At 37.0% G+C, this 13,617-nt stretch overlaps 1 protein-coding gene across 1 annotated transcript in view; it reads left to right on the top strand.

The window, feature by feature from the left end:
- GPC5 (glypican 5) overlaps nucleotides 1–13,617 on the top strand; it is a 1,526,087-nt gene that overhangs the window by 38,501 nt on the left and 1,473,969 nt on the right. The window contains exon 2 of the mRNA XM_033177434.1: nucleotides 12,897–13,058. Within this exon, the coding sequence (XP_033033325.1) occupies nucleotides 12,897–13,058 (162 nt within the window). The remainder of the gene's footprint in view (nucleotides 1–12,896; nucleotides 13,059–13,617) is intronic.

Here is a 13,617-nt window from a genome sequence, read left to right as displayed (position 1 = left end):
CATGACTGGCTAATTTTTCTATTTTTTGTAGAGATGGGATTTGTTTGCCATGTTGCCCAGGTTGGTCTCAAACTCCTGGGCTCAAGCAATTCTCTTGCCTAGGCCTCCCAAAGTGCTAGGATTACATGAGCCACTGTGCCCAGCCTACAGTTTATTTTCAATACATTATTTATTTCTGGGCACACAAAAGCCCTGCTGATTGAGATGGGACAGTTTTGAGTGTCAGTCACGATTCTGTACTCAAAACCACTCTGTCTCCCCACCCACGATTTCTACATCTGGTTTATTTGACTGGGTTTTCCACTCTCGTGTATTTCAGGGTTCCTAGATCTTTCTGTATAATGTGTCGATCAATCTATCTTCTCCTACTACCTTCTTACTAGTATATTAGCTATTCATTGGGTCTCAGAAAAGAATTAAAACAGGAAATGTAGAGAGCTCAGATGGTTTTCCTTCCATTTCTCTACTCCATTTGCTGTATTTCATCTCCATGGTGAAACAGAATGGACACTTCTCTCCTAATTATATATAAAACACTCTGACCACAAACAGACTAGACTCTGTGTTACAATTATAAATTCCCAGGTGAAAAAATTCAACTGGCTGTGTTTGAGTCATATGTTCACCTTCAGGTCAACAAACTAATCAGAGGTGTGGGGTCACATTACACACATATGGCTGGCAATATGTCCCCATGGATGGGGATGTTGAGAGAGCTCTTCTCAGAGAAAATGGGGTCATTATTGAGGTGGGCTGATGCCAAAGGAAGTATCTATTGTAACTCGATAAATAATTTTGGTCTGAGCTACATTTATCATTGACGGTGTCTTTCCATCTCACCTCCAACTTCATTACCAGCAAGGTCTTTAGTACATATAGATCAGTTGAAGCAAATCGATCCTTGAAAAGCAAGAGGTAATGCTTAATTTCATGTGCCAGATAGTTCAGAATATCTTCTTCAGGCTGGATTGCAGGGGCTGCGCCATGTGGGTATGGTTTCGTTTAGAGAAATAGCGTGGGTTGTTGGTTGTTGAGATAGTCTTTCTGGTGAGTTGGCAAAAAAGCTATAGAATAATTTGAGGTCTCTTTTAAAACTTAGGGGATCAGACTGCAGTTGAATTTTTCGTCCCTCATGTAGCTGGATATGCTGCTGCTGCTGCTGCTGCTGCTGCTGCTGCTGCGTGTGTGTGTGTGTGGTGTGTGTGTGTGTATGTGTAGGCCTTTTTTCTCCTAAGCTGGTTGACCTGTAGCAGAATGTTACTTGTTGACTCAAAATTCATGATTTCAGGTTTGAGAAGGGGTATTCTGTTTAGCATAACTTGGCTTGAATTAATGAACACAGAAAATATCCTTTCATATTAGATATGCTTGTGATTGGTTATAAAAGTTAAAACTTAAGTATGTGGTTTTGTATGGACATTAATCGACCATTGCTGGAAAAACTGTACTCAATCTGTTGGATCAGTGATGCCATTTATATATATGAAGAACAGTATTACTCTTCTATCTGTGAATATTATGTTGACCTTATTTGTCCGAATTTGTCAGTTGCCAAATGTTACTTATTTTTATTGAATCAAGAACAATAGAAACTCATAATAGCTAAATACTTAATACTCTTCTGAATTTTTTCATTTTAATAAATAATATCAACATATACTTTTATAGGACAGTGCCTATATTTTGTGAAGTAAAAAACACGAATCTATAAATTACAATAGTACATTAAGGAAAAATATTTGTAAAAATATAAATACAATAGCCACAAATGCTATTTCAAATGGCTTACTGAACCAGTTTTTTATGTCCTCAGCAATATGTTCTTCTTATATATATATTTAAGATGATCTCATTCATTTTGAGCTAAGGTGGTGTCTTATTAGGTTTCTTATAAAATATTATATGTGCCTTTAGGGAGAAAGGGAAGGAGGCTAACACTTTACTGAAGGTCTTTTGTGCCAGGTACTGTGGTAGTCACTTGGAAAGAAGATGAAGGTGGTTCTTATCCTATTGGAGCTCATAGTCTTGGGAGAGAAGTAGTACCAATTAATTACACATAAGCAAATGTTCAGGAAAGCAAAGTAAAACACTTGAATAAACCATACTTTTTCTTTTTTTTTTTTTTTATCTTCTACTCCATCGACTGATTCTTCCCAGGCTCTTTTGAAGGCTTTCTCCTCTGTTCCAATTCATATTGGCACGACTCCAGCTTTGTGTTGGCCAGTGGTTCTCAACCAGAGATGGTTATACCCAAGGGGAGACATTCAGCAATGTCTAGAGACATTTTGATTGTTATAGCTGATGTGTATGTAGACACATGCTAGTGGCATCCGATGGGTAGAGTTCAGGAATGCTGCTAAGCATCTTGCAGGGTTTAAGACGGCTCCCTGACAAAAAAAGAATTATCTAGGCCCAAGTATAAATAGTGCTAAAATTGAGAGATCTTCTAAACTTCATTAACTAAACTTTCTCCTTAGATGATCTTATAAAAATCTTCAGTATTTGATACCATCATTTGTTTCATGTGTCCCAGTTTATATTTTCAATCTGCATCTTTTTCTTGGGTTCCAAACTTGCATATTCAAATATTATTTCTGTATCTTTAATTGGATGTCTAATAGCCTTCTTATTTCCAAAGCTGAATTCTGTTTTTCTTCTTTCCTGCAAACCTGTTACTTGTGTATTCTTCTTTTCTCTTGATGGTACTCAAATTTATGCAGTTTCTCAAGCTAAAATCTAAGGATTATCCTTGATTCCCCTCTCTCTATCATCTGCCAAGTCTTACTCAAGGCATTGCTCTCCAGGTTATCTTCTACCTTCAGTATATATATTAAACTTACCCACTTCTTACTTTCACCCTAGTCCTAACTCTCATTTGCAATACAGAAATACTGATTCTCAAAATAACCATTAGAGTGAAATTTTAAGAAACAAATAAAATCAAGTTACTCCTGTCATTGTAATCAAGTTGCTATCATCATTGCAATACAATTCTTCTTAAGTATGATCTATAAGGCCCCGTGTGAACCAGCCTCATCTCCTGTTTTTCTCCCCTTTGTTTACATGCTGAGATTCTTGCCTTTTCCTTTTTTCTTAGATTTTTATTAATTTGACTATAATGTTCTTAGACATGATTTTCTTTGCCTTCATTTGGCTTGGGGTTCAGTGAGCTTCTTAAATTTGTTAATTTGTGGTGTTCACCAAATTTGAGAAATTTATAGTAATTTTTTCATGGAATATTTTACCATCCCTCTTTCCTCTCTTCTTGCCTCTGAGACTCCAATCTTACCTATGTTAGACTTTTTGCTGTTATCCCACAGGTCCCTAAGTCTTGTTCCTTTCATCCGTCTATCCACCCATCATCTATTTATTTTTAATCTTTTCCTCTGTCTTCTTCAGATCACATTATTTTCTATGGGTCTATCTTCAAGTTTATTAACTCTCCTCTGTCAACTCTACTTAGCTTTCAAGCTCACACAGTGAACTTTTTATTTTATATATTTTTCAGTTACAGAATTTCCATTTTGTTCTTTCTCCTGTGGAGAATCTCTGTCCTGTAATTTATTCTGAGTTTATGTTCTTTTACCTCATTGGAGATAGTTGTAATAGCTACTTCAAAGCATTTCTCTGTTAATTCTAATGTCTGGGGTTGACCTTAAGTTATTGACTTATCTCTTGAACACAGTCATATTATACTGACTCTTCATATGTTCAGTAATTTTAGATTGTCCCTTGGACACTATGGATGTTATATTATTGTGACTGGACTCTATTATATTGCTTAGTTATGATATGTTTGTCTTAGGAGTAACATAACTCATTTGGACTCAAACTATCACTGTCTCTTGGGCAACAGCTATAATTTTCATTCAGTTCCTTCATCTTTAGCTTGCCAAGAGCTAGGCTGCTTATAGTTTGCTCTAGTTATGTGAGGTGCGGTTCATGGATCGGCCAGAGATTGGGCAGAGTTTACACAGAAACTAGGTTCTTGCTCTCTGGCCCTCTCTTCCGTGGTATTCCCTCTTCACTTTCTAGAAACTCTGATTGCCCCAATCTCTGTCTTCTAGTTCTTCAGTGCAGAAAAACTATGAGTTTTCGATTTGAGTCACTTTGTACGTGGAATATCCTCAAGCTAAAGGCCACAGAGATAGAAAACTAATCCTCTGCTTTTTTTCTTCCTTCAAATATTGACTCACCTTCAGAATCTTCCCTCTTTTTCCACTCTCTAGGGCTTTCAAGTCTGTTGCATTTTCCCAGATTTAATGGTTACTATCTGTAAGATAGTGTAGCCATACTGTAAGTCGGACCCTTTTTGTTTCTTAGACATATAAGATTCATTTTCACTGCAGGGCAGGGAACTTGAGTAGCCATTAAAGAGGTTATCAGACCTTCATTTAAGTATAAAGTCCCTTTGAAGTTGTGGGATAAATCATAGAAGAAAGTAAATGGTTTAGCATGCTATTACCCTGGGAAATATTGTTGCTATTGTATTGGCTAGATTTCTTTATATTGCAGGTGATTGGAGAACCTATGGTGGATCCAGACTTTGAGCTTGAAAATGACTATGGCGTTTGCAAACCTTGCACCTTTGCACCATCAAATCCATTTTCAGTAGAAGAGAGAAAACTTTGCTTTCCTGGGACCTTTGCTTTCCTGGATTTTCAAAGAAAATTCCAGCAGGAGGCACAGATGCTGGCTAGCTCTCAGCAGATTGTTCTAGATTAATGGTCTTAAGTATTTTTTATTCTATATAGATGAAAGATTACATGTGTGTCAGTCAAAACTCTTCTGCCATTATAACATTTCCAAAACTCCTCTCAGTTCCTGAATGTATGTAAAGAAGATAGTCTTAGAAAAGGTAGGAGGAGCAAGTTTACCAATTATCAATTTTCTATTGTGAATTTCAAGGCTCTGTTTTCATCTGGTGAGCATTTGGTATTTCACAACATGTAACATCCACTCTGGTAAATATAAGTATGTCTTGATCTCAACGTATTGGTACCAAAGACTTCTCTATGTCTCCCATCCATAAAGCTAACGTGCTACAATTGTAAAAATCCCGTAAGTTAACTAGAGGAGAGGTAAAAGGTGAAATAAAAGGAGAATGCGTATTTTCAACCAGCAATCCTACTTTAAATATATTTTTTATTATAAAATAAAGCACAGACACAGGAAGTCACACAAATGTATGGCTTAATAAGTTATTATAAGTTGAACATCCTTGTAACTACCACCCAGGTTGAAAACTTGAAACTTTTGGCAGTATCTTTTTTTTTGAGACGGAGTCTTGCTCTGTCGCCCAGGCTGGAGTGCAGTGAAAGTCCTTCCATGAGTCACATTTTATTAACAAAATATTCTCTTATCACTAAGTTACCACTATACTATTTGTATAATAATTTCTTTTGTTGTTGTTAAAAAGTGGTTTTTATCACTTCCACGTGTTGCCCATTTTAAAAGAATGTTTGTTATATCTTCTATGTCTCTCCTTTTTTTGTGATAAAAATATAGAACATGACATCTACTCTCTTAATAAATGTTTAAGTGTGTGTTATAGTATTGCTAACTATAAGCACAGTATTGTGCAACAGATCTCTACAACTTTATTATTTTGTATAACTCTTGTAACATACCAGGTCTCCCTCCATCTCTTTCTTTGCCTTATATATCGGTTGAGAATCTGGACCACTTGGCTTTCAGAGTTTTCCAGTCTGTATATTGCTGATTGCATACTCATGGTGGCAACAAAAATGTTCCTTAGTGATTTGTGTTTCTTCCAATTTGGCAGCTGGATTCAGAGACAAGATCAGACTCAGGTTTGATTCCTTCGGCAAGATGTTAGTTGGTATTTGGCAGGGACTATAGAAGGCACTTAAGGTCTGGTTGTCTCTGTGATTTTAGCAGCTACTGTTGCTTAATGCCTATATCCATCAGTTCCTTGGAGATTAATGGTGACATTCACATTTTATTATTTCTCTTATTATTTATTATGAAGAGAGGCTTCTCCCATCTGCTGTTTGGTTATTTACTGGTACAGTTCATATCCAAAAGGAAGGATACCTATTTGCTTCTTTCTTTTTATTTACTATTTTCCAAATTAATATAATCTTCCCTCATCATCCTCCAAAGCTGACAAACTTAAAACAATCAACACAGTCCCATGGATTTAAGCATATTTGATTGGTTGCAATCTATTACAATTATTATTAAAGCTCAAATTGTCTCATATTTGGCCACTGCAAACATTTTGAAGGTGGCTTTTTTCATAAACAAAATTGTGTCTCCCCAATGTTTATATTAAAGCTCCCAATGTGATTGTATTTAGAGATGGACTTAGAGATTAAGCAGGTAATTAAGGTTATATGAGGCCACAAGGGTAGGACCCTAATCCAATATGATTGTTGTCATCAGAAGAGGAAGGGACACCAGGAGTCTGCATGCCCAGAGAAACGGTCATGTGAGGGCACAGAGAGAAGATGGTCATATGCAAGCCAACGAGAGACCAACCCAGTGGGCACCCTGACTTTAAGCTTCCAGCCTCCAGAACTGTTGTTTTCTGTTGTTTAAGCTCCAGTCTGTGGTATTTTGTCATGGTAGCCCAAGCAGACTAACATAGTTCCTGTGTTCTTTTGATATGGCCTTGTAGTTATTTGATAGATTCTTTGCTATCTGCTGCATAAGATGTTTTAGTCAGACTGTCATCTGACAGATTTTCTGCCCCAGAAGAATGAGCCATTTCTTCAAGAAGCACTGATTTCTTCTTGAGGAAATGGGGCTTCAAGACCATAATCCGGGCTTGAGGAATGCCCTTTGCTATCTGGTTAGTGTTTGTTTTGGGGTCTTTTCGGGGAAGGTAGAAATTACGTACTTTTTAAAGGTAAACTTCTCTGTGAGTTCATATTAGTACTTCTAATTCAAATTCTAGATTACAGAGTCTTACTTAACTTCTTCTTTATCATGTCTGTATCTCTGTTCTTCCATACTAATAATCCAGATTTTCAAGAATACAGGATGGAATTAGAAGACAGAATTACATTCAGAAACTGCTTATTTGTTTATCCCATATTAGACTCACAACAATTTCAGTGACATAAAGTACCGTTTTTAGTATTTATCCTGTTGTTTCTTCAGGGGCTCACATGATCAATATCTCACTTTGGTATTTGTTGTCACTGTCTTCCAAATTCTTTCATTCTTTTTGATTTTTCAAAGTTTTTATTTTTAATTTTCTATTTCTCTTAAGGTATTACGTTTGTGTGATTGGCTCTTGTGTTCCTTCTAGTGAGGCTTCATTTAGAATTATTTTCTTTCATCTTTAGTTTTTATCCTGAGTACTGTCACCTCATATCTGAGTTTTAAAATTCTGACATATGTTGTTCTTTCATATTTTGTGTCATTGTCTTTCAGCTTGTTTTGAAATAGTATGGCTAAATTTTTGATCTTTTTTGGAGGGGAGCATATCATTCCAGCATATGTTTTCTTGTCTGTGGGATATTATTCTGTTTCTTATTCTCTTTTTTATTATAGTAACTCAGAGTATTGACCTCAATACTTTTGTTGTTCATTTTATATAAAGTTAGTATTTGTTTTACTTAACATTTTTATTGAGACAGGCTTCAGCATAGCTTCTCTAACACTGCAGAGCTTCCTCTTCTGTTGTTTTTGTGTAGTGTTTAAAAAAGTGGAAGCTTGTTTTATGTTATTTTCTGGATTTATTTTCCTTTGCACTTTGGGCTAGATTTTCTCTGTGTCCTGAATCCCTTTTCTGTTGAATTTTGATTCCATTTACAGAATTTTCTCATTTGTGTGTGATTCTGTCCTGGAAAGGAGCCCTGCTGGACCTGTGTAAGAGTTTACTGGGGTGGGGACTGCTCTTGTTCCTTCTTTTCTATCATGGGTCAATAGAACACATTTAATGATTGAGGGGGCAAAATTCTCCCAGTTTCAACTGCTACAGGAGCCACCTTTACTTGTAAGGAATGTGTTCCAAGACCCACAGTAGATCCCTGAAGCATCAGATAGAACCAAACGCAATTGCTGTCAGTCAGAACATGTTTCTGTTCATATCTTCCACCCACACATTGAATACTTTTCCATCTTAACTAAGTACTTATGCGCTGTGGCCGTAACTTTTCAGTTTGAATTGCGATGGCAAAACTAGCACAAATTATTTTTCCTTTCTTCACAATTTTGTGGATAGAAGATTCATACTTATGTAGATCTTAGTAAACTCAGCATATCGTTATTTTTTCTTTTCTTATTAACTGAAGAACTTTTACCTTTTCACGTAAGTGAAGCACTTTGGGCAAATCCAGATTGCCAGCATTATTACTCTTGTGCTTTGGAGCCATTTTGAAGTAAAATAAAGGTTACTTGAACACAAGCACTGCCATAGCGGGACAGTGGATCTGACCACCAAGAGGGCTAGAAAGTGACTAATGAGTGCGGAGCATAGACAGCGGAGATCTCCTGGACAAAGGGGTGATCGACTCCCTAGGTGGGATGGATCAGGAAAGCATGAGATTTTATCATACTACTCAGAGTAGCAAGCAATTTAAACCTTATGAGTTTCTGGTTTTTTTTTTTTTTTTTGAGACAGAGTCTTACTCTGTCTCACAGGCTTGAGGGCAGTGGCGTGATCTTGGCTCACGGCAACCTTCACCTCCCAAGTACAAGCGATTCTGCTGCCTCAGCCTCCTGAGTATCTGGGATTGCAGGTACACGCCACCATGCCTGGCTAATTTTTGTAGTGGTAGTAGAGATGGGGTTTTGCCATGTTGGCCAGGCTGGTCGCAAACTCCTGACCTCAAGTGATCTGCTCTTGGCCTCCCAAAGTGCTGGGATTACAGGCATGAGCCACCACACCTGGGCAAAATCTTGTAAGAGTTTTAGTTCTGGAATTTCCCGTTTAATATTTTCAGACTGTGATTGACTGTGGGGAACTGAAAGCATGGAAAGTGGCACCATGGTTAAGTGGGGGAGCGACTGTATTCTCAAGTGAGTCTCTGTGCGTTCCTGTGACTCCTGCTCAGTAGTTTGGGGTTCTCCTGATCTCAGATCCTTCAGACATTCCTCCATTGCATCTTTCTTCTACCCTGTGCCCTCCTCTGATACCATGAAGATCTTGTGCCTATTGCTGCTTTCTCCCCATTCTGTTTGTATTTTAAAGTTTGTGGGGTATCATGTCATCTGATTTTTTTTTTTTTTTTTTTTTTTTGGGAGTTGGTTTTCTAGTTCTACCTGGTTTTATGTGGGGATTTGGGGGTAGTGAAAATGATACTGCCACTGCCACCATATTTCCAGAATGCTTCCTGATATTTCTATTTAACATATTAAAAATATACAAGCAGGTAGATAATCTGTAAATTTCTTATGCTAGAGAACTGAAAGGAAGACGTGTTAACCACTACTGCTTCTGGGTGAGAATTCAGAAATATCCCCATAATTCTGGTTGAAGTCTCCTTCATTGAGGCACATACTGTTTTAATTTTAGTTTTGTTTTTAGTACTCTGTTTCCTTTGTAGTTTGATTTTATTGTTTAGAAACGTGACTGTCACTCCAGAGCCTGGGTTGTGTACTCTTGCTGTCTCATAGAATTCTGGGATCATGCTGTGTTCCTCAAAGCGAGGCATTGAAATCTTCAGAGACCTCTAGTTACCATGCATAATAGTATCTACGTTCATTCTAGCTTTGCTTTCTTATGATGCCTGTTCTGTTTACAATAGGAGCCTGGGCTTTATGTCACCCAAACATCTTATTATGCCCTTTGTGCTGATACTGTGAACAGAATGTAAAAGATGGCTCTTTCCCTGTGGATTTTGTTCATCTTGTCTGTCTTTTGGACTGATATAGTAACTTAGAGAATGCATTTCCTGTCAACTCTTTTCCCTTTTCACTGTGACCCCAACTCTGAGTTATTTAAGCTTATCTTATAAGTGATACTGATGGAAATGTGCCAAGGAGAGATAAGTTGATCTTTGAAGTATAGTCTTAATTTGGTTTAGAATTTAGTTTAATGTTGTCATTACAAATGTCCAAGATTCTACGTGAAAGTCTGAATTAATCCATGCAGACTATTATCAACTTGACAAAGGTACTTATGCTAAGTGGTCTAAATTGCTATCCATGCTTACTCAGAGTGGCTGCTAAGACATGACAGTTTCCCTCTTATATCATGTTTAGAATAGCAGTCAAGGCGATTTGTAACATCTTTTCAGGTATACTTTCTACCATTTAAAATTTGGGCAAAAAGGCAAATGGGAACTCTATATATTTTAGCCTATTTTACTTTAAATAAAACTTCATGGGTAATTCTTAACCTGAAATTTATTTTCTTGTAACTTACCAAACAGACACCTTCTTTCAAAACAGGAGTAGAAAATGGCCAGTTTTGTCTGTAAACAAACCATTTACAGACTTAAGACAGTTATTTTCCTCTTAGTGGACTAATGGTGAGGAATATAGCTTGGGAATTAGCCTGCCTGTTTCCAAACACCAGCTCTACCATTTTGTAGTATGTAGGCATGTGATGCTGGACAGTTTTCAAGCCTCTTTATGCCTCTATTTCCTCATATGTAAACTGTGGTAGTAATGGCACCTCTATCACAGGGTTGATGTGATGGTTAAATGAGGTAATGCATATACATGGCAGATTCATAACTATTGGTTTAATGAATGAAAATTGAGTGTTTATAATGTCTTAGGCAATGTGCTGGACAATTGGGATATGATCATTAGCAAAAAATCCTCCATGTGGAGCTGTACAGTATAGGTCACAGGAATAATTAATTGTAATCATATTAACGAGTATAAAATTGCAACCCTGTTAAGTGCAATGGAGAGGTATGTAGCTCTCCAGGAATGTGTAACAGGGGCTTGAGCTGTCTAGGGGCTTAAGGAAACTTCTCCTTGGAAAGACTGAGTGAAGATGTTAAGAAAAATAGGTGGGGATGAAATAAGTGAGGATTTGCTGCATGTGTACATGAGAACAGGTAGGGTGAGGGGTGTTTGAGACAGAGAGAAGACCATGGAAAATGGCTGTGTGGCAAGAGAGAGCTTGGTGAACACGGAGAGCTGAAATAAGGCCAGAGTGTGATGGGAAGAGTACAATGGCCATGTTTCTGGAGATGAGACTGAAGAAGGAGGGAGGAAAGTAGGGGTCACAACTTGGAGGCCTTCACAGGACATGTTTAGGAACTGGTCTAACAAAACAGTGTTAGATATTTAAGTTCCAAAGAGATGTTTGCTATGATCTGCTGTTATTGTTCTTTTTGTTCCTCAGCAGTCTTTCCTACACTAAATATGTTTATAAACTTTAAGATTTATTCATTAATTCTTTTCCTCAGTCTCTGTTATTGCTTTTCTCTGGATGCTAATTCCTCAATCCTTCAATTTAGGAATAAAGTTGAGAAGATAGCTTTGTTGTTTTTTTTTTTTTTCCAAACAATTTTACTATTTGAAGTAGAATTTGCTCTTCGGTAACTTTAGGTAAGACAAGTGAAAAACAATTGCCAAAATGTTACCTACTGTGACACTTATGAATATTTTATGCTTCTTAGCCTTTGTAAAGTGCCGAAATTCTGTCATTTGTTATTTGTCTGACTTAAACTACAGTCGAAATTGTTAGAGATTTTGGTGTCTCATGTTGACAGGAAGCTCAGAGTGGTTTCACATATTTTCCTCTGACCCAGAAACAACTTTTGGAAACATGAGACCTGAGGCCAACTCTGTGTGAAACAGTAGGAAGAGCTTGAAAGGTGGCTGTTAAGTGCATGCGTCTTGTGTGTGTCTTTGTACATGCACCTATTTTGCTGATCTAAAATTGGTTGAAGAAGAACTAATGTGGAACCTGTGAAACTCCCAGAGATTTAGGACCACAATTCTTCTTCTTATTCTAAAGTAAGAAAATAACTGTATTAGATGAGGCTATCACATAAATAAAATTGTCCTGAGCTTTACATATAATCTAGTAGCCTTGGAATGCCCTGGGGCTCACATCAACTCTCTCCATCAGGTTTCCTCTTTGGGCACTCACTCTCTGTGCTCCACATCTTTTCCTCTTTGTCCTCTAGCATATCCGCTGTGCATAAAGGTGCTTGTCCTGGGTCCCTACCAGGATGAGAGTTTAGTGATACTAGCAAAGGTTTTTTGGTAACTATAATGCTTACATTTCATGTCTTAATAACTTTGCATTTCATGGAATATAGGATTTTTCACAGGATTTTTGTAAATATGATTGTACAACTAAAAAGTACTTTTAATGGTTTGAATTGTCTCTCACCAGCTATATAGTAAGTGGAATCTTGGATGCTGAGCTTGGGCCCGTGTTGGCCTTGATCTCCCAGCTTGTCATTATCGCAGAGATCGCCAACTTCACAAGCAGCACAAGCCTGATGGCAGCTGAGCAATCAGATCAAGTTGTTTGACCTTTATGTGATGTTCAAAATTCGGTTCCATTTCTCCATGAAAAGCAGTTATTTTAGTCCACATAATTATCTATAACATATTTATTTCAAACAATTTTGGCTGAATTGATAAAATAAGCAAAAAAAAAAAAAAAATACACACACACGCACACACACACACACAAAACCTTTTTCTTGATTGAACTCTGTACTTACATAATAGTTAATTTGCTTTCTATTGAGTGGAGATACTTAATATTTGACCAAGAAGTTAATATAATATTTGAGCAAAGAGTTAATGGTTTAGAATATTTTGTTCATGACTGTGTTCATGGGCAATGGAGAAACTTTCTTATGGCAAGTACTCTAGAAAATCCATTCCTCACATAGAATGTGAGTCCTTTGTGTGCAGGACTGGTCATAACACCTGATATAAAACATGTAATACTTGTTAAATGGACAGGTAATCATTCTGAAAAATGTTGTGTGTTCCAGGACCTGATCTTCAGGTTTGCATATCCACAAAGCCTACATGTTGCACCAGGAAGATGGAGGAAAGATATCAGATTGCAGCTCACCAGGATATGCAGCAGTTCCTTCAAACATCCAGCTCTGCATTAAAGTTTCTAATATCTCGAAATGCGGCTGCTTTTCAAGGTAAGTGGATCTTGAATTCTGCAACTAAGGACCACCTGTGTTATGTAATTTGCCTAAGATAGTTACATTGGCAAACTTGACTGGGTTTATTTCCTTCTATTTACATAATATTCTGGTATAAAATGAGATTTTAACTTTTTCTAACCTTTGAAACTTGTTTGTGAGGTCATTGTGGGCATATATATTGAGTTGGACTGGGGAAACTGAGTTGGACTGTATATTAGTGGAATGATCGTTGGAAATGTATACTGCTATAGGGTTCTTCCAGGTCTGCCAACATTCTGACCCATAGCTGTACTTTAATATGAACAGACATAATGTTTAGATTTCATGGAAAAGTTCTATAACATAAAATTTCATTGCTTTTAACTGGATAATTATAGATTCATCTATTAAATTTTTTTTGGATGTCACATAATTGTATTTTATATAAAATTTTACTTTAAGTTCTGAGATACATGTGCAAAACATGCAGGTTTGTTACATAGGTATACATTGTGCCATGGTGGTTTGCTGCACCTGTCAACCTGTCATCTAGGTTTTGAACCCTGCGTGCATT

This window comes from Trachypithecus francoisi, unplaced genomic scaffold, assembly GCF_009764315.1.
Source record: "Trachypithecus francoisi isolate TF-2019V2 unplaced genomic scaffold, Tfra_2.0 Lachesis_group18, whole genome shotgun sequence".
Classification (NCBI taxonomy): domain Eukaryota; kingdom Metazoa; phylum Chordata; class Mammalia; order Primates; family Cercopithecidae; genus Trachypithecus; species Trachypithecus francoisi.
Note: the sequence above shows the minus strand (reverse complement) of the source record. Positions and strands in the feature narration are given on the sequence as shown.